General features: G+C 37.7%; 1 protein-coding gene across 1 annotated transcript; it reads left to right on the top strand.

The window, feature by feature from the left end:
* The first annotated feature begins 485 nt into the window (after positions 1 to 485).
* LOC104526355 (melanopsin-A) lies at positions 486 to 25,323 on the top strand. The gene is made up of 12 exons (XM_010169790.1): positions 486 to 784; positions 8,340 to 8,482; positions 10,409 to 10,542; positions 11,728 to 11,931; positions 13,736 to 13,907; positions 14,818 to 14,982; positions 18,336 to 18,443; positions 19,575 to 19,755; positions 22,859 to 23,011; positions 23,545 to 23,613; positions 24,084 to 24,122; positions 24,953 to 25,323. Exons 1-12 carry the CDS (start codon positions 758 to 760, stop codon positions 25,142 to 25,144), a joined length of 1,587 nt encoding a protein of 528 aa, XP_010168092.1. The 5' UTR covers positions 486 to 757; the 3' UTR covers positions 25,145 to 25,323.
* Positions 25,324 to 26,850: the final 1,527 nt, after the last annotated feature.

Here is a 26,850-nt window from a genome sequence, read left to right on the forward strand (position 1 = left end):
TGTCAGTGGGTTTTATCCCTATTTTTGCTTTATTTTTAGAAGCAGACCAACAAATAACCATGACCTAAATCCTACAAGACAGAAGTGCAGACAAGCACATTGTTAAATATCAGAATCTATTTGAGTTCAGACAATTTCAGCAGAACTGTACACATACATCTTCTTTAAAAGCAGACTACTAAAAACTAATTCACCAATACAGTGAGAATTCACAGTAAGATCTAATATTTAAGACAGATAGTGAAGCCAACCTTTTAACAACTTTGTCTTCATACAGAGATAATGTGGATAAAGCATTAAAATTCAGACATAAATCTGTCAAAGGCAAAAAAGGTAACAGCACTTTGATTTTTATACTGTCATTAAAGTGAAGCTGGAATCTGGATGGAACAAGCTTCTAACTGGGCATGTGCAGACCCAGCTGTCTCCTGTATTTAAATAGAAGCCACTGCTGCTGCCCTTTGTTAAGCTGAAGATGGAGTGAAGCAATCTGAAGCTCTAGTGAGAAACTCTGCACTGGATCTCATATAATTCCAGAGAATCTAACAATCTGCTTTACACACACACAAAAAGGTAAACTGGCTGACTTAAATTCAGAGGAGAGCTTTTCTTTCTTTGTTTTTGCTTAGATTTTGCTCACCTGAATAATCAGACTATTCAAGGGGGGATCTCTTGTCCCTCTGAGGACCCCAACGGCACCAAAATTGTGGAGTCCTTCAATGCACGGAATGACTCGGAAGCCCATGCCTGCTCACTGATGGATTTGCCTCTTAGAGCCCCAACAGTAAGTTTTTTCTGTCACTAAAAGCTGTAGCAAGTGGTTCTGCTGGCAAAGCTGGCATTTATAGAACTGTAAATGGACATTTAAGGTGCATGTACACATTTGATTCTGTAATGCAATAATGAACAACACAATGAAAACTTTAAAATCTTCTTTTTATTCCTTTAACTATTTATCTACTGCAAAAAGGACTGTAGAAGCAGTGTTTTTCAGCAGTTACATGGGCAGAAGACAGGGAGGCATGTCTAATGGCAAAGTACACCAAACATTGCAAACTATCAAAACAAGTTCGTGTGCATTAAACAGCTGTTTAGCAGTTCAAACACAATGCTCTCTTTTGTTATTATTCAAGATGGAAATCCCCATTATTTCTGTAATAGTCTGGAAGTGCGGTGGAGTGCTTATGTAAATGTTAGAGTTGTTATTTGCAGTTACCCAAGAGAGCTGTTCAGAAGGTTTTCCCAGGTAAGTTCTATCAAAGTGCTTTCTCTGTTGTTAAATACTAAACAGAGAAAAAAAATTCCTTAGAAGTGTGAAGGTGAGAATCTGTTGTGATGACACTTCAGGATGGAATTTCTTTGGGCTCACTCAAAATATCCTCCATCCCACCCCATAAGCCTGAATCAAAGGAGTTTAGAAGTCCTCTTCCTGGTTGTGTATCTCAGTATACCATTAGGACTACAAAGTTTTGTTGCCTGCTGCTTATACAAAAGTCTGTTTAAAAATAAGGAATAAAAAAATAACCCAGGCTAATTCTTAAATTTTTTAAAATCTGAAATTCAAATTAAAATCTTGAAGTGGTCACACCAGGTATTTTGGCATGGCCCACAAAACACAGTGGACACTTTAAAAAAGTGTGCAAATTTAAAATACTTCAAAAGTTTTTATGCATATGGGATGTTGGACTGGGTGAAGTCCTTATAATGAAGGACTAGTAAATATTTCATTATTTGCATAGTAAAAATGCAGTCTGATTATTCATCTTTTTAATAAAATCTGGATGTGCGTGGTGTATTGCAGAAAAATAAAAAGAAGTGTACAGAGCCAAGATGCTTACAAACTAAATTAGATTGATAACCCATGAAAGAGGATAGCAGAACATAGCAGGGGGGGAGAAGAGGGACTGGAGAACACATGGAAAAATGGAAAGGGACTCTATGGAGAGAGTGATTTACATCAGAAAATTAAAAATTGATTTTTTCCTTATTCTGATGAAAGAGGTAATTAGCTATCAGTTTCCTCTCCCTAGGTCAAGTGACTGTATTTTCAAGCTTTTGCATTGTCATTTGACACAAAGATTGGTTTAAGAGAGTTTCAGGACTGAAAGCAGTATGTGCTGCTTGTGGTTGAGATTAAATCCGGAAGATAGGATACAAAATCCGCTATCCAAATTGCTCAACAGGACAAACATCTATGGAAAGCTTAGCAGCTGGCATCACCCTGCTGAAGCCATAATTGAGGTGGGATTACACTCCTCTTTGTGCTGCCTGTCATCACTGAGCAAGTGCTCACAGAGGCAACCTCAGAAATCACAGTAAGGGACTGTAAAGAAAAATAAGTGCTATCAGTTGTTTGAGGCCTCTTGTAGGTAGGCAGTAGAAACACTGCACCTAGAAACCCTAGGAAATTACAGTATTCGTGTTCTGATAATTTTTCTAAACTGTATGATTTGTTGTAATGTAAAAGGCCTAACAATACCTCTGGTTGTATAAGTCATACTGCATAAATAAGTGGCTTTATTACCTGTGTTTGTAGGAAAAGTAAGAACAGAGAAATGTGATACATTGCCAGAGTCAGTGTGGGACTGCCAAAACTTAGAATGTTTTGGAAATGGGTTCTATTCCATTAAAAAAAATCATTCTGCAAAACCAACGTCTACAGTTTGAAGCCAGATGAATTCATAAAAGCAATGACACTGCAGTCCCCATTTCCCTTTCCTTGTCTTGTTTTACACCAAATTAGATACAATCCATCTGATGTCCAGGCACAAGTAGCTGAAAAATGTCCTTGTCCTAGTCTTTTCTGTTCCTGGCTTTTGAAAAATTGTCACACAAATAAATCAATCACTCAGAACCAGCACTGAAATACGTTCAAATCCCCAAATGCCCTTATGAGGATTTCTGCTTTCCCAATAAGCATAAACTAAACATTGCTTTATACTCTTGCCTTTGGGAGAATGTGAGGAGTGGGCTATATCAAATACGATTTATATTCAGTAAAAGTATTTACATGCATGGCTTTGCTCCTACCATCATCACTGTTAGCTTTAGTAGGACTTCAGTAATTAATGTCTCCAAGTGAACAGTAATTATTTTTTTTTTCTTTGAAAAAGAACAGATTTTTTGTCCCCAATAATAGTTGAACTGTATTATTTGCATGTTGTCCTTTTTTCACTTATACACAAATATTTTTTTTCATGCTATGCACAGCGGGGGTAGGGGGCTGGACTTTCAAAGATGGTATGTCTTCTACGAGAAGTTTTTCAGAGGTGAGCTGGTTTGGTTGGTTTGGGGGGGGGTTTAATCAATTATGAAATAACTATTTAGAAAACCTTCTCTGTAGGAAAATGTGTATAATAAACAGATTCCCAAGACAGAATAGATGCAGACATCAAATATTCCTGGGTTTTATGTCTGATCTAGACTCCCTTCTAACCTGGGAAGATTAGATTCACTTAGGAATTCATGGTTTTGTCCTGGACTGCAAAGGAATTCCTTTATCCTTTTTACTCTTTTCAGACCAGTGTCTTGCAGGGTCTTGACAAACTTCATGGTGAAATACAAGTTCTGCCCTACACTTATGGTCTCTGTGGCTGATTCATTTTTATCCCTTCTCTGCTCACACCAAGCCTTAGCAGAAGGGACCGTGCACTGCTCTCTTCCCAAAGAAGCAGGCTCGCTTCTCAAATTGGCCCTCCAGGAAGAATTCTGCCTGCCTTGTAACCAGCTGTGGCAGCAGGCCATAAATATAGAATAATGAGGCTCCATGTTGTGCTGCAGCCTCCGCAGACAAGGCCAGAAGAGCAAAGATTTAGACATATTTATCTATCAAACATTTCGTTTTCTCCAAACTCCCAAAAAGCATCTCAAGTTTGTAAATCTCAGTAAAGTTTACTGAATGATAACTGAAAACACAGTCAGTTCTCTTCCAGCTGTTTTGTTGTAGGCAGAAGACAAGCATTCCTTTAGGGAGAACAATGAGCATTTTAAGAAGGCAGGCTGCATTGAACCTAGCTGTTTCCCTCTATTCTAGTGTCTCCACAAGGACACGCTTAAACCTTCTGGAAGGAAATACACTAATGTAGAGAGACTTCATAACTTTGTAACTTCTTGCCACTGACTGGGCTGGGCAAATGGTAGAGTAGGACTTAGAAGAGGATTACACCTACATATGGAGGATAAAAACATCCTCCACAAGAGATTGTCTTTTCAAAGGGATAACAACCCTGTTTTAGGGTACAAACCAACTGCTAAGACTCTATACTGAAGATGAAATTCCCACATCACAGTTTATTATGCGTGTTTTGCAGCTCTATGAAACACCCAGTCATGGCTAAAGGCAGGCTAGTCTTTGGTCAGGAATGCTGGTCTGAATCAATGTGGCACTTCCCAAGTTCCTTACCACACCAAAATTATCCATCTGATTCTGCAAAACTATAGTGTAAATAAATAATATACTACATTCCTGTCAGAGACTAAAAACACAAATTCTTTTACAGTTCTAGCAAAAGGCCAGATTTCAGATACACCCAAACGGTATTATGAGACCTGCTTTTAAGGTTGACTAAAATGCAATCCTTGGCTAGTGATATGTTCTCCAGCTGACCCTCAGTACTTACTGTGAAAAAATTTTGTTACATTACAGTTACTAGCTTGGTACTCTCCAGAGCTTCCACAATCATTTTGTTTGCTTGCTTGAGAAATGTGCAATATTTATATTGACTGTCAGGAAGTTGGTGCTTCCCAATGAATTGTTTCCTACATACTGAACACCAACCTAAGCCACCCACAGTTCAATTGGTCTATGGGTATACTGGTACCCAGTGGCGTAGTGCCTCAGGTGCAAGCATCTTCTACTTGTTGACTCAGGAAAGCTGTAGTCCATTGCCAATCCACTGGAAAAAGTCCAACCTTTTAGCTTCCAGTTTAGTTTCTTTGTGCATTTGGTGATGTTTTGAATCACGTTACATTAAATAAACTGTGTTGTCATATCACTTGGAAGAAAAATAATGAAGTGCTGGTTTTACCTGTTCATTTTTCTTGTCTTCATTACGAAGTGTTTACAGAAAGAAGGCTGAACAGAAAAACATTCAAGGCAACAATGCTACGTATCATCAATGCAATTGAAATAGTTGTTTAGAATATTCTCAAAGGACAATTGCTACAATGGAGATTGCAACAGTGGGATTTTCATTCTCCCCTGCCAACCAAGTATTCATACTGTGAGGTGACAACAGAAGATAAAAACTAAACAAGGCTAATCTGCTGGAGAAACTGAATAGATATAAGCTTCCAGAATCATCTGACTTCTTGATTATCCTGCTGACCTGATTCCTGAAGCACTATCTTTTTCTTCCTGTCCTTTCTTTTGACGTAGATCCAGAGCTGAATGAGATACAGGCGCGTGTTTTCATCTTCTGGTAAGGAAGCTGTATGTATGCAACTTAGTGATGAATTTGAAGTGCTTAGGCCTGACCTAATATGTTGTCAGTCAGCTAGTACCTTTCTTTGACTTAAAGAAGCTTTACATCAGATCTGTATTTCCAATAGAAACAGATAAATGACTTCTCTAAATAATGGACTTTTTCCTCTTAGAGAACAGCTGGACTTGGACCCTGTGGGGAAAATCCCAGGCCAACAGGAAGTCCACACTAAAATGTGATCTTTGCCTCTTTGCCAAAGACCTTTTTTTTTGCCCATATATTTTGTATTATTTATGTCCTATCACTGCTCCAGTATAAATATTATTATTTTATTTTTTTCACACTTGACATTTTTATTGACTCTGAACTTGTTTCATTCCTGAATAATTTTAAAGTCTTCTACTGTCCTTTAAATAACCTTTCCTCTCTTGTGATTGCTCTGTGTATTTATATTTATCTTTTAAATTTTTCCTTGTCCTTGGTCCTCCACAAATTAAATTCCAATTAAAGCCATTATAATCTGTTCTTTGTAGCCAAAACAAGCTCCTTTAGTTACTTCATTTCTGTTACCTTGATCCAGTTCTGATAAAAAGGATAGCTACAGGGGGAAACATCAGAAATCTCCATTCCATTAACCATCATAATTAACTCTCTGTACAACAGCAGTTAAAAAATGTTCTAACTACAAGGCTAAGGAGAAAAAAACCAAAAAACAAAACAACAAAACTAAAACAAACTAAAGAACACCCAGTCTCATTTATTTAAAACAGTTTTTTCTCATATGCTCACTCTCCACTTGTTATTAGTATGGGATTTTTTTTCTTTGTTATTTTACTTGCAGTGTGTTAAGCACAGCAATTTCTACCTAGGCAAGATGCCCATTGATGTTGATGATGTGACACCAACTTAAACTTCACTGCAGGAACCTGAACAGTAAATGCCGTGATACTGTCATTCAGTTAGTGTATCAACCTTAACATTTTGCTCCAATTACAGTAATGGCCATAGCTACATCTTCTCTCTCTAAGATCAGAGTATTTGCCCAGCATTTCATTGCTGCTAATGTAGAAACCCAGGGAGTGCGCTTTAGTTGGTGAGGATTGCTGCGGGCAGATCTTCAGCACATGAGCAAAGACAATCTCTTCCAGAATTCCAGACACTCCTGGAGTTCACCTCTTGCTACTGGCGTATTGGTTTTAAATACACAGTCTCTAATAGCTTCAGCTCAATCTCAAAGATGTATTCAGAAGTAACATCTGCTTCTATTGTCTGAAAATACCCATTTCCTTTCATAACTGAGGTGTTGTCAAAGGCATTTCTGAGTTGTGCTCTAATGGTGAATGCCAACTACTGACACAACTACAGCATAAAAGGGAGAACTTCATATCTACCTTTGTGCACTTTCTTCCTTTCCTACCAGCAACCTTCCTTTTCCCAGGAAGGAATGACTGCATATGACAGCTGTACCACCACCTGCCAGTACTTGTGATTGCAAAGAACATATCCAGCTTCATGGCACTGTTCCGCTTGGTACAGGTACAGAGCTTGGCACAGGCAACTCCCTCGTCCTGGATGCTAGGCCACAGCCATGTTGATACTATTCACAGTAGGCAGGCTCAAATAGTATTTCCTGGGATTTTCTCAACCCTGGTGTGATTCTTGTAGCTCAGTAGCTGAGGAAGGCCATGGCTGCAGCTTGCAGGCTTGAGCTCTGAGCAGTGGTCATGGCATGCCATTCTAGAGTGAGTGCCACCCTTGATGAGAAAAGCCTGGCTATGAAGAAGAGAGCATCTGTCCAAGCAGGTGAATGAGGATGGGACTTGGTATTTTTCATTACTGCATTAGCTGGTTGGAGCTGATGCCAAGAAACATTTAGGTCAGTGGCAGTTGCACTGTTTGAGTCTCCTTGCCTGACCTTATATCAAAAGGCATCAGAAGAGTAATAGTGTGGACAGCTGTTCTTTTCTTCAATTTCTCTCAGGTCATCCTGCTTCCTGGGTGCAGCCTTATTGTTTGCTTCATTACTAATCTGGGGTCACTTGGCCTAAAATGTGTTTGTGGCTCCTGATACTTCACTAAAAAATGTTTTTAAATCATTATTTAAAATCGTGTAGTGTTCAGATGTGGCTACTGAATTTTACTATAAGTTATTAGCTGATTAAGACACAAATGCTTTCATCAAGTGCTTTATCAAATACTTCACAGAGAGCAAAATAGCTTCATCCAGTGCAGAGCGAAAACAGAACTGGTATGGAAACCAGGCATAAAGTATAAAGGATTTGTGTTTTAGTTTTTCAGATTCTTAATTTAGTTTCCAAAAGACTCTTTTTCAATGTTGACAGGCTTTTGGTAACCAAGTCTTGAAGGCAGCTTGCAATTCAGTGTTATTCAGTGGGAGAAATGAAATAACCATTACTACTAAAGGAATATATGCATGTTTATCCATAGAAGATAACTTCTACTTAGAAGATTTAGCCAGTGATGCCAGAGGACAACAGAAATCATACTTCACAGGTACAGAAACTTTCCTGTAATGAAAACTACAGAAAACTTACCTGTTAAGTACTGCATTATTTGATGTCAGATGCAATGAAAAGGGTCCCTTCCTGTCCCTCTTTTTCTCCTCTATATCCTAATCTGTCTTTTGGGAGAAAATAAATTGCTTTTCTTAACCTAAATTCTAAATCAGCAGTAAACACATAAACTTCCCTTTGACCTTTTGTACTGCTGATGGCATATTTATCCCCTGAAGATGATCAACAGTATATGTAATTTGAAAGCAATTAACTTATTCTGATTTTTTTTTTTGTTTGCTGTCTTTTTGCATTCTGCACCAATTCCTCTTCTAGAGAAGCACATGCCAGCTTATTCAGTAAAGACTGGTAATATACCTATGGCCTCTTGTTTACTCCACAGAAGATGACAGTGCAAGATGTTCCTGGTGCCTTTCCTACAGTGGATGTCCCAGACCATGCCCATTATACAATTGGAGTAGTTATTCTTATTGTGGGGATCACAGGAACTCTGGGCAATTTCCTGGTCATCTATGCTTTCTGCAGGTACCTTTCTTTTGGATGTTTTTTTAAAATACTCAAATTTATGAACTTTAACAGTACCTTGACTGTGTGCTGCAAATGCAGTGCAGGTTTAATATCAGACTACTATGCAGACAGAGTACAATGCACCAAGAGAAACCGCACTAGGAAAAAAAGTGGCAACCTGCCATTTCCCTTTGACTCCCTCCCATTAACCACTGCCACAGCAAAACTGTCAGCAAAATCACAAAGAATCACACAGATAGGCCAAGCAATAGAAAAGCAGCCAAAGCAGAAACCTTCTGGTGATTTTTTTTCTACTGGCTGAACTGTGTCTGCACTGGACTGATGGGATGTTTTGCACCTGTGCCTCCCACATATCTTCTATATTTTAGAAGATAAGCATCCTCCTGATCCTTACTACCCAGGTTTTTTTCCCTCTCTGTCCCTTACTGGCCATGGCTCTTGTTTTCACATTTTCTAACACCTGTCTTATTTCCTTTTAACTAAAGCCACATTCCAACTTCTATATCTGAAGGAAATTTGATCTCTGACAACAATGTGATATTTTCACCATTCCTCTTCACTCATTCTGTTTCTCTTTTGTCACACTGGGGCAGAGCACTGGCATGATGTCCAGGCCAGTGAGCTTCTACTTCATGATTGGTCTTTAGGCACTAATGTAACAAACCAAAACAATAGCAATTACATGATAATTTGGCTGTGTTAACTTAAATCACTAGAGTGTAGATGAAAGTAGTCTGGGTCTCAAGCCTATATTTATGTGGCACATTAAACGGCAGCTTTCAGCATGTGCATTCAGAGTGGATACCAACACTTAAGTGTGAATGACATGGCCTTAAGAACAAAAAAGGTGCTGGCAGGTAGACTAGATATGTGAGGATGAAGTACATGAGCTAGCTTAGCTCTCTAGCTAGTCCCACACAGGAAATCCAGTCATGTGGAGGACACAGCTTGTCTTCATTTGAAGATGTTATGAAGACACAAAGGGATACTGATAGCATAGTAACAAATACATCAGAAGTTCAGAGAACACATCAGATGCCTACAAAGCAGTCTCAGATAATGCCAAACTGTAAGACACTGAGCTGCCTGAAACAGAAATATGTTCAATAACTTTGCAGAACACTGAACTAATACATGTGGCCCACAAGCACCTACTAATAACGTCTCCTCGCTGCTAAATTGCCAGATAGGGGACAGTAGTCCTAGTGATTGATTCTGGATCAGTGCAAAGAACCCATAATTTATTCTCGTATTTTTCAATTGTGTCTAAGACTGAAAATTTGAGAAAGGAGTTAAAAAGTTACACTGAACCCCAAACTGAGGAGCTCTCAGTTGAGCTCTTATGTTCACCCTTTAAAACACTATACTAAAATACTATGAACAACATATACAGGCAGGATACACTGAAGGCTGGCTATTGCTCTCTTTAAAGTCAATGTCTGGGTCAGTGAAATGAGTGTCATGGAGAAGAACTGATGTAAAACAAAGTGCTTTGATGTGGTACATAGTGAGTTTGCTTAATCCCGGTATTTGGAAGTCACTGTTGATCTTATCAGCAGTGGAAAATACACTCCCCTCCCCCGCAAACCACGACCCAGATCTAGCAAATCCACAAAGTACATCAACTTTAATTTCCTGTTAATCATGGACATGCAGTGCAATGGGTCAGAATATTTAAAGAACAATATGATCTATCCTCATGACTGGGCTGGGTATCAAAACAATCCTCCAAAGTGCATAGGAGTATAAAGGTATAAAACTAAGCCTTGCTTATATTCTCTTCTGAGGGAAATCAGAAGTACTCTGCTCTAGCTTGCTATGTAGCCTGCCTTGGTATTTCCTATTGCCAAGACTCATAGGAAAGAGTAACAACATAATTAATAGTGCAGCAGTGTTTAGCAACATTTCTTCTGATCTTTGTAGGAGTAGGAGCCTTCAGACTCCAGCCAACACATTCATCATCAATCTAGCTATTAGTGACTTCCTGATGTCCATTACCCAGTCTCCAGTTTTTTTCACCAACAGCATCCACAAACGCTGGATTTTTGGTGAGAAAGGTTTGTATACATTCTTTCTAAGATATCACTAAGTATGTTCTTACCATAGTGGCAGTTAATCTACTATTTCCTTATCCTGAGGTACACTTGCAATGCTGAGAACATTTCTCAACATTGTTTCAGTGTTCACACAAATTATTCTTTGAACATTTTTGTCTATGTGCAATAAATAAATTCCCACCAAGGAAAGGAAATTTACATACATGAAATAGGCATAAAAAGGCAACATTGGCAACGTCAGGCACAGGACTAGTCTTCTTGCCAGCATTCTTCCCCAGTCATCTCATAACTTAGTTACTGTCAGAGTCCTGTGACAAAGAAGCATCACCCCTCAACGCACCAGCTTAAAAGCTCTTCTAAATAACCCACTCTGGAACTTGCACCTGGCAAAGTCAGGCAAGAGAGCCTGGCAAAACTGAGTTTTCACAACAGAAGTATTAACTGAACATTTCCGGCGCAGTAAGAAAATGTGGAATGAAGGTGCTTTCATTCTTCCTAAATGACTGTAGTAAGAGGAAGATTGGTCTTTGCCTCTTTAACAGGTATTGAGAGACCGGAAGGTCAGAGAAGTAATGTTGCTATTTTGATCTCTGATGACCAAAAAGCACATTTTTTTTTAGTTCCATGAAGTGCTCAATTGCATGCACGTTAAAATAAAAATAAAAAACCCCAAACAACCAAAAACCAATTTGCTTTCAATCATTAGGTTGTCTGAATAATTAAAATCATTCATTAATATATTCATAGTCTGCATATTTACTTCAGTTATCCTGACCTTGAGACATAAATAGTTCCATGATATCAAAGTGGCTATAACCCATTGTTAAGCAAAACAGCTGTTTCTATGGGAGCTGCAGTAAAACTGTAGTTACACAGATGTTAATGGATGGCTGAAATGATCCCACTGGAAACATCAGAAATCAATGAGTGAAAATATGTTAAGTATCACTGTCTCCAGCAATTCAAGCAAACAAAATGTTTGAAGTTTATCTCCATGGATAATGTAATTAGCAAGACAGACATCAGCTTTGGCATAGCATTACAACTGCAGGAAAACTGACTTTCCATTGCTTTGCAAATTCCAGAAGATATTGGTTCACAAGAAACACAGACGTGAACTCTCACAGAAATTAATTAGCGTGGGTAGATTAATTTCATTGCTACTTCTGTCATCTTCGTTGAAAGGCTGTGAGCTGTATGCCTTCTGTGGAGCTCTTTTTGGCATTACATCTATGATCACTTTGATGGTGATTGCCTTGGACAGATACTTTGTCATCACAAAACCTCTGGCTTCTGTTGGAGTGACATCTAAGAAGAAGGCCCTAATAATCCTGGTAGGAGTATGGCTGTACTCTTTGGCTTGGAGCCTCCCACCCTTCTTTGGATGGAGTAAGTGAAACAGAATAATTTTTTTTTTCTCTCATAGCATTATATTAAGGACAAGCATACAGTATCGCAGGTATAACAGAGGGTTGAATTAATGGCTTGCATATTAGGCTTGAGTAAATCAAATTGAAGAAAACTGATAAAATATATATTGAAAATGAAGATCTCTAATAAAAAGAAAAAAAAATTCAGTGTTTATTAGAGCTGTTACATGACAATGACACTTTTACTTAAGCTACTTACTTATTGAACAAAGAACGGTAGATAAAAATCAAGGCTAAAATTTATGAATCGTGCACCTGCTTATTATCCCACCTCTACTACTGTTGAGCCAAATTCAACAATATAAGACTGAAATAAATGTATTTGTGTTTTTTATGATCACTTTTTCCTCCCCAAAGGTGCTGTGTAAGATAGTTGTGTCAATCTAAATTTCTTTATTCATATAAAAGAGAAATACAGTCTGAGTATTTTGTGGAAGTTTATCTGCAGTAAGTCTTGACTGTGTCCTAGATGGGCAAATTGCACTAGGTGCTGGTCACATTCTCCATTCCACCATTGGTATCTTCACTAAGGCTTCCAATAAGGCCAGCATTTAGTAATAACTAACTAACTAACTAATTTGCTTTTGTAAATGTGAATTTTATGCCTGCAAATTGGAACACACAGCATCTTGATGCTTGCAACTTGTAACAAAGAGAGTTTCTGTTATTCTTCCTTATTTAAATCTGCCTCACTACCACTGGTTTGTTTCCTATGAGTCACCAGTTTCAGTCAGTAAGTTAGAATGAACTCATCATTCAAAATTCCAGCCCGTTATTGTGCTCCCTAATTCCAGAAGAGAATGTGTCAGCTCAGCTGAGGTGAGAATATAGCAATGTTTGATTTTCCCAAAGGATGCTGCAACCAACTCAGTTAGTGAGTAGAATTTCAGCAGATTTTTGTTATTGTCTTGTTATTGTCATTCTGGTTCCCCACAGACATGAAGCATGTTTAAGAAGGGAAACTGCAATACTGGGAGAAGCAGCCTTTAGTTGAATGAGGAGCTGTTTGAACAACAAAACAACAATATAGTCTTAGATTCTAGATTCTTAATTGGAGAAGGTGGAATAATTGCTTAAAAGGTGCTGTTATCTTTGTAATTAGCTTCTAATAATTTCCACAGTACTAACTCTCATATAGTAATTAGATGCATCTGAGCACATCTGGTGCAATATTTTCAAGAGTTCAACAGAAAACATCACTGTAAACAGTAAAAATTAAAATATAAAGGTAAAAAGACATTGCTTGATTTGTTTTTTGTCCCCAACTTTACTTCATGACAAAATTAATTTGATCTTCACAATAAATCTCTCTCCTTTGCACAGTATATTTCTCTTATCTGCACAAGCTTAAAAAAGTGGTAGCTATTGCAATCAGCTTTATTTCATTCCTTGGTAAGACAGCACTTTGACAGATAATGGAGATATTTAAAACCAATATGGGTCTGATCCAAGATCCAGTGAAGTATTTGGAAAGATGTCCTTTGACTATGTTGAGCTTTAAACAGTATTGAGGAACTGAAACAAAATTATTCAGTTTTCCAATATGAAGCGTTAGACTGCTAAACATAAATGCAATAGGGCAACACAGTAAAAGAGAAAAAAAAAAAAGAGGTGCTTTAAACAAAGAATTGTGCATCCTTTTAAACTCTTTTTCCCTCTAATGGAATAAGATTAAATCCCATGTTATTCTGAGTATGTTTCTCTAACTTCTGCACTCAGCAGAAGAATCACTTCATGGCTTATGCCTTCTCCTGTCTTTCTAGGTGCATATGTTCCAGAGGGTCTCCTGACTTCCTGTTCCTGGGACTACATGACTTTCACACCATCAGTCCGTGCTTATACCATGTTGCTTTTCTGCTTCGTCTTTTTCATTCCTTTGATTGCTATCATATACAGCTATGTCTTTATATTTGAGGCTATCAAGAAGGCCAACAAGTAAGTAGCCAACAGTCTTAAGTTTTTATCCTTCTGTTTAAGTGACTGTTTATTTTTTTCAAATAAGGACTAACAGAAGAAAATGGGTAAGTTTTTCACTTCGAATTTGTATGCACGGCTGAGACAGGAAACCAAGCAAGAATTCTGTCAACAGTCACCATGGTAAGAAATATGATCCTTAGAAGGGCCACTCCTGGATTTAAGCCAGAGCTGTTCAGGATATTGTCTAATGATGCAGAAAAGGGTATGAGTAGCAGCAATAGAAATCTGAAGGATGAGAAAGTTACCTAATTAAAATTACCTAAAATTACCTAACCAAAAGTAATACTAAAGGGACATCAGAGATACCCAACAACAGTGTGGGAACAACTATTCCACAGAAAAATAGATGGAACTGAACTACAAATTCTGTGTTTGACAAAGGGTGAAAAAGAGGTGAAATATTTAACCACAGGTCTCTGAAACAAAAGCTGTTGTTGTAAAAATAAAGGCCAATGTCTGCCACTACATTTGTAATCTGTTGATACCTGTCCTGTAGATATCATTGTATCTAGTCACGTAGCTTGGAAGTAGAGAGTAAGGTAGCAAAGTCAGAGATAGGGAAGCAAAGGCTTCTCTAACTATATTTAATATAGCATTGTTCAATTGGCTTCAATACCCATTTTACGTGGAAATTCTTCTAGTACAGGACTATTGTCTTCACTGAAGCACACGTGAATTTTGCAATTTAGTAGTGCAACAAAAGTGCATTGACTTGTGAAGGACCAGTCACATACATACATTAACACACATTAAAAGTGCTTGAATTTTATCCTAAACTAGCATAAGAGTAACTGTTGCCCCATTTTATGAAGCTATTTGCTCAATTCCCTACCTCCTTTTTTTGCTGTTATATGTTTATTTCCCCTAGGTCTATTCAGACATTTGGATGCAAACATGGAAAAAAACAGTTCCAGAAACAGTATCAGAGGATGAAAAATGAGTGGAAGATGGCCAAAATTGCACTGATTGTCATCTTGCTTTATGTCATTTCCTGGTCGCCTTACTCCGTTGTTGCTCTGGTAGCTTTTGCTGGGTAATTATGAATGTATCAGAAAAGGAATATTCAATGAAAGCAAAAGGTGTGAAATTGTAAAAGATAGAGGAAAGTCAAAACTACCTGTCAAGTTGAATGCCTGAAGTGCACCCAAAACATTTGCATATTTAGGAGTGACATTTAACAAATGAGGCACATGCTGACTGTGATTTTTTCTTTGTTTGACTTCAGAAAAAAAAAGAAAAGAAAAGAAAAGTAAAAATAAAAAGAAAGCAGGAAGGCTATTACTGGCAACATAATATTACTGTGCTCATGACTTCTGAATGCAGATTCTCTATGCCAGGATATTTGAACTATTTGAATTTTATTTAGCACCAAAATGCTACATAAGGGGCCCAAAAAGACCCACCCAGGGGTTGATTCTCTTTTTTTTTTTTTTTTTTTTCCAATTCCTTTACCTAGAAAAGCCTACTCATTTTCATGTGTTACATCAAACTGCTGAAATTCCTTACATGTATAAGCAAATTCAAAATTAGTGCATACTTGCATTGGGGAGCTTTTTGATGCTGGATATAAAAGATCATAAATATAAATAATCTATTCTTCATCTATTTAATTGTTAGCATTTTATACAGTAATTTCAACAAAAGCAGGATACTATTAACACAGTATCTGTACATAACTTGACATCAGACTATAGTTGATACAATCCAGGTACAGGCAACAGATTGGGAGTCTGGATGCCTTGGCTGTGTGGATATTTCTCCCATGTGAATCTTTCTGTGCTCCATTTTAGCCTTTGTAAAGTGAGTGTGACTATCTGCTTTAGAAAGTCTTCTCAGCTGCAAAACCTCAAGTGGAAGACTCCTATGATAGTACAAAACACTTCTATTTGTATTTTTAAAGTCAGAAATAAAAAGTAGGTCTTCCTAAAACTGACATAGGCTAAATTTACTTATGATGGAGCACTTTGGGAGGCAGGGGTGATTTTTGTTAGACACCAAGGAAGAAGACACTGCAGGGCCTTTTCTAAAACATAGCTTAGGAAGGCAGCTTCCTAAACATAGCACTTTTAAGATGTTATGCTTAAGAAAAAAAAGTGCTAAGAGAAGAGGATTCTCTGCCTTTGCATCCAGAGGGGCAACTCCAATCAGCAGTAAACAGTTGCTCCATTAAGGTAAACAGATTCTTCACTCAGAAACGCGAATCCTTAGGATGTGTCCTGGTGTCCCGTTTCCTATCACAGGGGGACTTAGGTACTGGGCACCACCGGTGATAAGTGACCAGCTAGAGACAAAGGAAGAGCAAGAAGACAAAGAAATGCAGCACAGCTACCTTGCAGCACTACTTGCTCCAAGATACCTCAAAAAAAAAAAAAAAAAAAAAAAAGAAAGAAAAAAAGAAAGAAAAGGAGATGCTTTAAGCTAAGGATTTTAGCTAAGTAGAACTGTGTCCCATATGATTCAGCATCTACTTTAGGAACTGAACTTGACTTCTAGACCACATCTCTCACTAAAAAAAAAAAAAACTGAACAAATTGACAGTTTTCTAACTCTACGGTATGTGAAAAAGAAGCATTTGCAAATTTTGCTCATGAAGGCATCTGGTGAGCACCACAGCTTCATTCAGCTTTTTTTTTCCATTTCTGAACTATGCCTTTTTGGTAATCCTTCTGGGTTTTTCCAGAGATTAAAAGACCAAACCTAGAGGCATTCTGTGGACTTTTATTACAATGAACTCAGATAAAATCACTGCATGCCACATATGGGAGGCAGGTATACAGTCTGTGGCCATAGTTTTGGGCTAAAGACAACTCACCTGACAGAGCAAGAGCATACACAAAATGAAGGAAGAACCTTAATTCCTTTAGAAAATATTTTGGATGGGGAAAGCTGAGCTAGCACACAGTCATGCTCACTAATATTGTAGGTCTACAGGTTGTATTTTCTGGGAGTGGTTAGCTCAAACAAAAGCCTTTGTTGTTGTTTGTTTCCGTTAGCTGAACTCTCCATCAGTCTTACCAAAGCACTCTCTCGCTCATCTCAGGGTCAAAAACTCCATCCCAGCAAGGTCTTGCTGTTGTTTGCTCTCCAGACTCTGTGAAGAATTACACCTCTGACCAATGCTTTACAAGTATGATTAGAAGAAACCATTTTAAAAATTTCATGGAGAACATGCTACTCAGACAATTCTTATCAGAGAAAAGCCTTAAATTAGAAGTGAAATGGCATCTCAACATTCAGGCAGCTGACAAAATGATTCTTGTATCACCACTGGCAAACCATTTCCACCTCATGGCAGAGCATAAGTATTCCCATAGTATGATGAAAAATTTCTTCACCAGGAAGATGAGCTGCCACCTACTAAAACAATTATCTTCATTGTTTGTTTGCAGCACTCATATAAGAGACCTTCTTCTGAGAGAGGGGTTGAGAGGAAAATCTGTTTTCTCCCATAATATTATAGGAATACAGCCTAATTGAAAGATAGAGCTTAGACTGTCTCCTCAGGAAGAAGACCAGTGATAAAGAAAGGATGTTATCCTTGGGAGGAAAGACTGACTTCCTGGTTAATTTCACTTAGAACGGTTTCTACCAATGCAGGACAAGGTCTTCATAGCCTCTAAGCAGGTCTATGGAGAATTTGCCTAGTAGAAACCGCCTATGAAACATTACTGTTATTTTGGTCTGAGCTGCTCTTAGGACTTTCTTTTGACCAAGATCTTATGGGCTGCTTCAAGCTATCTTCAAAAATTAACTTGCTGACAGCAGCATGGCAGACAGACATCAGTCATAATTCTTTTATCCTTTAGAGTCACATCAGCCACACACATGCACGATTATGGTAACACAGGAACATAACATATGACACCTGAAGATACTTTCCCTTCACTGTTTAGTTCAGAAAAATACTTCCCCCTCACTTTTTAGTTCAGATCAGGTAAAAAATAAAGTTTGACTAGGAAAGTAGATTTATTGGTTATGTTTCCCTATAATGCCTCATTCTGCATATCTATCTAGTGGCATATGACTCAGCAGGCATATCAGCTGAGTTTGGAACAGATATAGGTACTCTGATGAATATACATTCATTTATTGCAGGCTGACTTTGTCCCAATGGTAAACAACATGGGAATTACCACCATCCTGAGTTGTAGTAATGAAGTGTAGCAAGAGAAGCCCCAAGAAAATCATGTTTCTCAGAAATGCAGTTAGTCTGGTGTTGATCTTTACAGGCAAAGGATGTAAAATTTGTTCTCTCACTGTTTAGGTACAGAACTCCCCCCTTGTACTCTCTCTGGAGCACTAATAAAGCATTGTGTTGTCAGAGTATAATGGCACAGACTACACAGAACTCAATACTAAATATACAATGCATTTGCATTACTCTAGGTATTCACATGTCCTAACACCCTTCACGAACTCCATACCAGCTGTTATTGCCAAAGCTTCTGTCATCCATAACCCCATCATTTATGCCATCACTCACCCCAAATACAGGTAAGTTCACTCCTGTAAACTATGTCTAATACAGCAAAGAAAATCAGACAGTAACTTTGTCACTTTTAGGACTAGTAACTGAACTCTGCTTCACCTGCTCATTTTACCTCTGCAAGACAGGCTCGCCCAACCCAAGAAAACTTCTCAAATGCCCTATAAATGTCAGTGGAATTTGTACTTGGAACAAACTACTAGGCAGAGGAAGTCAGACACGTTTATGGATACTGATCTGTACTTACAGACTACATGATAAAAGATAGAGACCTTCCGACCTCAAAGGAAAGCACCTTAATTTAACTATCTGCATGAGAGATGCAGACATTTGCAATGTTGCAAATAGCAGTTTGTTAAATTAACCAGGCCACTGAGAAATGCAATTCAGTAAGTCAATCCACCTCTTCCCTGTTTTGTGCATCTTCTGCAGCTTTCATATTTCAGATAGTATTTCTGCTGAATTTTCTACGGTCATTACCATACCAAGTTCAGATGCAGGCTGTGAGATCTGATGGATGGCAGCCAAGCCATATACATGCTGGTCTTTCACCCTTTACAAAGACCTACTGGGGAACTGGATAGAGAAGAGGTGGGCATGAACATCTAAGTGGGGATGACAGGGGGAAGAGGAAAGCTAGGCAAAGGAGTTTCATTACGCTGCATATGAGGAAAGAAATACTGTAGTACGACTGCACTTTTTGTACAGCTCTACAGATAGCCAGCAAACAGACGTGTAAGAGGAAACTAGAATAGCTGCTAAGGGGAAGATTAAAATAATTCATCATGTGGTACTTTTGCAAGGTTCAGTTTTAAGGGACAGAATTTTATTTTTGCCCTGATTAAGCTGAGAGCAGATAAAACATTATTTTAATAGCTCCCTTCAGTTCAAAGAGTTATACTTTAATGCCCTTATCCCCACCAAGCAATAAATTTTGGTTCTGCAGAACACTGTGAATAAGTGATTTTGCAGGGTGGTTGTATATGAGATACTGGATGTCTGGAAAACTGTTTTTGTACCCAGGAATTTTCCATTCCATGCAGCATTAGTTAATCTCTCTGAATAAATGCATTGTTTATAATGACTGAATTTTTGTGCTAACAGAAAAAATCTGACTGGTTCTACCTTTCACCCCTTAGAACAGCCATTGCAACATATGTTCCTTGCCTTGGATCCCTGCTAAGAGTTTCTCCTAAAGGCTCACGGTCTTTCGGCAGTTATCCATCCTCCAGACGTGCGACTGTAACCAGCCAGTCTTCTGAAATAAGTGAGCCGCAGAAAGGAAGAGGGCGACTGTCTTCTCTCTCGGACAGTGAATCAGTAAGAGACACTTCCCATACATCCATTTTTAATTGCAAAGTAATTTATTTTCATACAGATTCCTTCAAAGTGGTAGATTCTTGAGATGAAATGCATTATGGTGCTCACTACAAGAGCTCCAAAGAAAGCAGAGAGAGACAAAGTGAAATAAAAGACAGAAGGCTGAAGTGTAAAAGCAGAATGTACATCTTTGTATTCTTGACGGTTTGTGACACTGAAGGAAGAGTGGAAAGATGGAAAACCAGGAATTTTAGAAAGTAAGGAAAGGTCAGAGTCAGAGCACCCTTGAGTGACTTTCAGATCATGGTTCTAGGACATATTTGTCTGAGCACAGATTTAGAGTCTGCACACACACAAGAAAGAAACTGCTGGTCACCAAATAGTTCTCTAGTGAAAGCAAAGTTATAATTACACATACAACACTTTCTGAAAGTGAAGTGGACTGTATTTGGAAATGTATTAATAATCAGATTTAGATAAATCAGTAAATCCATTACAGAATCACTCATACAGAAGACCTCAACAGCTTGCTGCTGCCAGTCTAAGTGAAGCCAAATGTTTTGCACAGCAGCTGGAAACAGGGCGAGTATTTGGCATCCCAGGCTCTCTCTTGCAACTCAAAGTTATGTTACTAAGTAACTAAGCACATTAGTTAGTTCTTTGCAATTGTTTTAAATGAAATTTCCAAATATATGAAAAGCCATAATTTTCTCAGTGATTCTTTTTCATAGTCATGATAATAATTGTATCTAATCCAGTCAAGTGCTGAATTCTGACAGTTGATCTTAAGAGTGATATTTCAATTTCTTTGCACTCTATGTTCTTCTGACTTCTTGGTCCAACTAAAATGAAATTCTCCTCTAGTAGTCACCATTCAGGTGGAATGTTTTAAAATTGGCTAAAACAAAAGGAAACATTTTTATATTGCATCTTGTAGACTGTGAACCCTGATTCTTAGAAAAACAACAGACTCCTCCAGTAACACTGTATGCTCTTTTACTACTACCAGTGCTGGGGAAGGGAAACCATACAAACAACTCAACAATTCTTTTTGCTTAGGAAAGCAACTCAATACTCGAGGTAAAACAGTGGAATGGAAAATGAAAATTGCCCAAAGTAAAAAATTCCAAGCAATTGGCATGCTTCAGTCTAGAATTTTCTATAAGCCTTGAGTAAATCTGGATCTTGTTCAGAACAATGACAGAGTCAAGATTTTCTGACAAGAATATGTTTCCCTTAAGTATTCAATTTGACCATAAAATACTCTGATTTATAAGTAATATCAGTTTAGCTGATGTACAGAGCAGAAAGAAGGCCTCAAGTTTAAAACAAACTTGCTTCGATGCTCACTGATAATTTATTTTGGGGGTATTTTTGCACCATATGTGGCTTAATGAAGCTGTAAGATTTCTAGACATACACTCACAATGTAAAAAGGCAGCACATATGCTGCCATGTATTTTATGTCAAGGCTGGTCATTAAACTGTAAGGAGATAAATTATCTTTACGCAAATTTTTTTGTACTTTTGTAGATGCAAAAATATTCTGCACCTTGGAAAATCCTGAAAAATCAAATTGCATTCAGTTCTTTGCAATGAAAAGGAGACAAGCTCCAGAACATATGCTCAGATAATAAAGTTGCTTCCATTTTAAAATTGAATCAAATGGGACTGTGCTAATAAACTTCATGCACAGAATGGGAAGCACAGTACACATTTTTTTTTAATGTTGGGATCCAGAAAATAGCCTAGCCCAACCTCTTGTGCTTTAGCAGGAAAATACATGTTCAGACTGTCATCCTGGATATTTTGTTGAGCTCTTCTAAAAAATCTTCCATGGAGACCTTTCAGTCTGGAGACACTTCACTCTGTAGACTCATCTTCAGCACTGCTTCCCCAATAGTTAGAAAGCTCTTCTGAAAATACTATCTTGATTGTCGCTGTTTCAATTAAATTAATTTTTCCTTCCCCTTCTTCTGTGTTCCCCTTATCCTTCCCCACAGTTAAACAGAAAAAACAATTCTGATCCTCCTTAGAGCAATAAATCTGTTATGTATTAAAATTCTGGTATAGCATCACCAATTGGCATCGTCTCTTAATAGTAACAGACTCATCAGGCCAATTTTTCCAGTTCCATCAAAGTTCAGGTTTTCCTACACCTCTTATTTTTATTTTCTTCCCTGGGGAAAGTTTATCAAAGTACCAATAACTGAAATTATCAAATACTGAAAATATCAATAATTGCTTTGCGTATTTTCAAGCAATTACATACTCTTTAACTGATGGAAACTACAGCCAAAGCACACAGATTGTTTATGATAAACCCCTGCTGCATGAAAGAAATTTAAGAAAGTAAATCACACTGTTATGTTCCTCCATTTCAAGGCAAGGTACACTGTCAAACAGAAAATAGGCTGGTTTGCTATGAGCTGCTCATCACAACCCCATTAGCTGTTTCATTGTTTTATGATGATCTGTGGAATCTGTGATTCCTCATCACTGTAGTGAAAAGGCTGACAGAGCACAGAAAAGGAACAAAATTTTTAACTTCTAAGAAATTCTGTTGGGATGGGTTTTTTGTCTTTTTATTTTTTTTGTTTTCCCATTAATTGGAACAGAATTTATAAAATCAGGGCTCCTTCATGAAACAAAATGTTTCTAAAGCAGTGATTCTGCAGTCCCCAGACATTTCCTTCTATTTATTTCTGCTTCCACTCAAGCCACTTCAGAAAGTCTGTCCCTAATTCCTCCAAACACTGTGCTTTCTCATTGGGTACTACTATGGAAATACTGTCTCCTCAGAGCTATGAGGTGCATCAGAGAAGTTTCAATAATAGACTATGAAGAGACACTATTTTGTTTGAAATTTTGCAGTGCATTCTGTGGAGGAGAAAAAAAAAAGGCAAATTTTAGACTCAACGGACTTGATAGTTTGGTTTATACTTCTTATAAGTAAAGATTTTATGAAGTAATATATGGCATAACTTTCGTGAAATGTCTTTTATACAATGTCTGTCTCTCTTACAATTTCTGTCTAGGTAAAGCTGATTCTCATCTAAGTCTAAGAAAGTTAAAGTGATTGTTTTTGCTGTATTAATTTTAGGGCTGCACTGACACAGAAAATGATACCCCCAGTATGTTCTCCAGACTTGCTAGTAGACAGATTTCCTATGAAACAGTTAAAGACACAATTCAAAGTAGTGACATAAGAGACAAACCCAAACTGAAGAGCTGTGATTCTGGGACTTGTGAGAAGGTAACAGACTGTGTAACATCTAAACTCTCTGATAACTGGTAGCTTAACAAATCTGCACATTTTACCATAATTAATCACGAAGGTTCTTGCCAAGAAGACAGGCATAACCTATGAGTAAACACAATGAGTAATGACTTAGAGGCTGTAAAAGGTCATCAGCTTTTTATTTCCACCCCGGTTCATTATTCAGCTGTCTTTGTTGCATTTCTGACAAGCAATAGTGCTGTTTAGTGAACTTAGCATCTGAATGGTATGTTGTCTTGTGTTTGGTTTTAAGTGTGTATTAAGTAATATTTGTATTTCACTGTCCAAATTACTTGGTCAATCTTTCTGTTGTCTCACTATTTGCTATCAAATGAACACATATGGTGAGAGGTAAAAAAAAGGCTATCTTTAGCATACCACTACTTTTCAGTCAGTCCTCTGCTGTCCCCATTTTCTTCTTTTCCCTATACTTTGCATGTCACATATGTGAAATATTGTGACATACCTCTACATCATTTATATCTTTCTTATCTGTGTTTGTTTTTCAGACACCTGTAGATGCTGATGACATATCCTTGGTGGAACTGAATGTCACAGAGTACACTGCTACCCCTACTGTAAGAATTATTATTTTAATATTTGGCATGGGTCTAACTAAACAAGGGAACAAAAACTAATGACAATCCCAGTCTCTGAGCACAAATTAAGTTATTTTTGAGATGCAAAAATCATACGATACTCCCAGCAGAATACAGAAAACATGAACACAAAGTGTAGATCATTGCTGAAACTAAGCAGAAGCAGAACACATGCACTACAGGGTTTTCCTTAAGTCCAACTTCTTAAGGGAACTTGAAAATTTTCTTGAATTCAGTAGGTCTCCTGATGAAGTCTGTGATTTCCTCAATGAAGCATGGAAGCATTAATTTTGTGCTATCTTTATACGAATAGTATAGACAGTAAGCTGTGTATATATTGTGAGATAGCTGTTCTGATGGCTGCAACTCCAAGACAGCCATAGTTCTGTGGCAAGTACTGCTGTACAAAGTGATGTTGTTAACTATTGAATGTTCTCTGTTTTGGGTAGCACCAAACATCTAAAAAATGCAACTTGAAGGAAATCAAGGTAAGTTCTTGAAACATGCCATATCACCTATCAGTAAGACATTATGCTAGTGTCTATTTCTTCTTCCATGTACCAAAGCTACAGCATACTGATAATTTTTTTTTTTTTTATATCTGCCACAAGTGAGTCAACTTGCCTTTATTCTTAATGGACAGGGAAATAAAAGAGTTGACAGGTAAAAACAAGCCAGTCCTATCTTTGCAGTATTAACCCCAATGTAAAATAAACATCTTAAATTATCTCTTTACTGTGAGTAGTGATCCTTACGAGCTATAGCTAGCCTCATCCTAGCACTCATGGTTCTGTGCAAGTGACATCTAACATTGCTATTGTCAAAAAATGCTGATTAATCTTTCCCTCAATTCTTGTTTTTGCTGTTTGCTTCCTCCTTTAAACTATCCATGCTGTTATCACTACTTTTTACATCACCTCTTGCCCCATTGAACCTAAACAGTCCTTCTTTATAAAGGGACTCTTTACTTCATTGAATTCATGGACTGAGCATATCCCCAGCACTTTTGTCCATAGTTGAATGTGTTATCATCAGCCTGGTCTTTTATCAAAGTAGACCAGCTCTTAGGTAGCAAATTCAAAGTCTGTGCTTTAGTACATCAACTTGTTTAAGTTTTTTTCTCATAAGCTATTAATTCAATATTCAAAAAATGTTCAGATCTACCTTTTCCTCAATACTTAAAATTTGGTTTTGACTTAGTTGTGGGGATCAGCAAAGTGATTATCCAAATATATGCTACTTTTTCATAGATGATGCAACCTGATCTCCTTGTAGATGTTTGTGTTTTCCATTTCTTTTAAATCCTTGCATCCTTTAGAGAGATGAGAGCTTGAATGGTATTGAACAAAGAAAAGAAGAGTCTCACCACGGAACATCTGCAGCCCAGATACCTAGCATTACAATAACATACAGCAATGTTCAAGGAGTAGAGCTGTCTTCTGGATTCAACTCTGGTTTCCTGTACCCTAAGATCAACAGCCACAAGCAGAACAAGAAGTCCAACAGCTAAGTGAGTGGTGCAAGCCAGAATGTCACCTTAGCCAATACCTCTGGAACAACTGTGGACCAACTGAATCCAGAATACTTTCTTACATTGCTCTGAACTGCTCCTACAAAGACACAACATAAGACAAGCAAGGACAAAAGCAAGGGATTAAGCTTTTCAGCACCAGAGCTCTCTTCAGTGGTTCACTTCTTGATCTGAGTCACATTGTAATGTTATTATTTCTTCTTTATGCAGCTCATGAAACAATTTCTTTCACTGGGATTTTACTCTCCTCAGGTATATTCCACCACTGCATGGATCTAACCTACAAGCCTCCTAGGATTAACTTGAGAGGAAAGGGAAATATGAGTCAAACCTGGCCTAGTGTACTGTAACTTCAAAGCTGTTACAGAGTTAAAGCTGAGACATTTGGGGAAACACATCCATTACTTCCTGAAGATGGTTTATTCATTATTGTGAAGTTTCTCACCCAAATGAAAACTTAATCATGCAGTTAGTGCTTCCTTCTCTTATTAATCACACATTTTCCCTCATTTTCTTCTACAATCCAATTGAAAGCAATGCACTTGAGCAGTAATTTGAAGTCTGAGCTCTTTATTTTAACTTCTGAGATTCTGGGGGAAGAGAAAGGAATCACACTGAGGACAAGGCTATGGCCCTTTCCATATTTAGCTTTTTCCAACGGTCACTTAAGACACCAGTTTAACCCACTCTTAGCTAACCTCCTCAGAGCTATAGGAAAGTATTAGGAAACTCCTGACTTTTTTTTAGCATGTTTCATGAGAAGAATGCAGAATTCAAAGCAATGTTTGTACTGAAATGTCTTATCGGTAAGTCAATACATCAGCCTTCTATTACTTCAAAGTGGTTTATCTTTAGATCTGCTTTTCTAAAGTAAATCTTGGGAGGAGAAGGGTTAGTTCTCCAAAAATAGTCATTCTACAGATGTGTGGAACCCACACCATCCCCACTTTAATACTTTCTTTCCCTTCTCTAAGCAGCAGCATCTTATAGCTGAGGTTTTTTTCCACTAAAAATGGAATAAATCCATGAGATTGTACTTATTTCTGCCAAAAGGAAAGGAAAAGAGTTCTACGAAATAGTGGTTTTCTGCTTTTTCCTGGTGCTGCTTCTAGCGCATGAGAATAAATGGAAAGAATTCATTTGCAATTCATAGCAGTCTACATCACAAGAATTATGAAGTATAGTCAGTCCATCATGGCAATATACACCTTCTGAGCACAAAAGCACAGGGCACAAAGAGCTGTTGAAACAGTTCTTTCCCATGAGCCCTCCACTAGTTCTCTCTTTGGTTGCAATAATGGAGAAAACCCAGCAAGTCATTTTGTCCTAAGTAAATCAGTTCTTCCTCATATCACATCCAAAAAAGCCAAAAAATCAATAACAATGTAACCAGCTTATTTGTTTGAGGGGGAAAAAAAAAAGTAATCAGTGGGTTCCAGAACATTTGGGGCATTTGTTTTGAAGCAAACTTTTGGAAACTTACTTCAAATTGAGGTTTATTAAAAGGAAGGTTATTAAAACTAAAAATGGAGGTGATAATGACTTCTGCGGCAGCCAAATTTTATACCATGAAAAAGTTCAGGCTGGTAATAAACTGTCAAAAGAAACAAGACGTTCAAAATCCAGGATGTTTTTATGTAAATAAAACTGTAGGCATTAGAGATGGAAAGGAGCTATTACAGTTT

This window comes from Antrostomus carolinensis, unplaced genomic scaffold (genome assembly GCF_000700745.2).
Source record: "Antrostomus carolinensis isolate BGI_N321 unplaced genomic scaffold, ASM70074v2 scaffold6976, whole genome shotgun sequence".
Classification (NCBI taxonomy): domain Eukaryota; kingdom Metazoa; phylum Chordata; class Aves; order Caprimulgiformes; family Caprimulgidae; genus Antrostomus; species Antrostomus carolinensis.

Coding starts and splice junctions, on each gene's coding strand:
- LOC104526355 (XM_010169790.1), top strand. CDS start 758: ATGGATTTGCCTCTTAGAGCCCCAACA. Junction 8,483..10,408: donor GTCATCTATGCTTTCTGCAG/GTACCTTTCTTT, acceptor TGATCTTTGTAG/GAGTAGGAGCCTTCAGACTC. Junction 19,756..22,858: donor CTCTCTCGGACAGTGAATCA/GTAAGAGACACT, acceptor TATTAATTTTAG/GGCTGCACTGACACAGAAAA.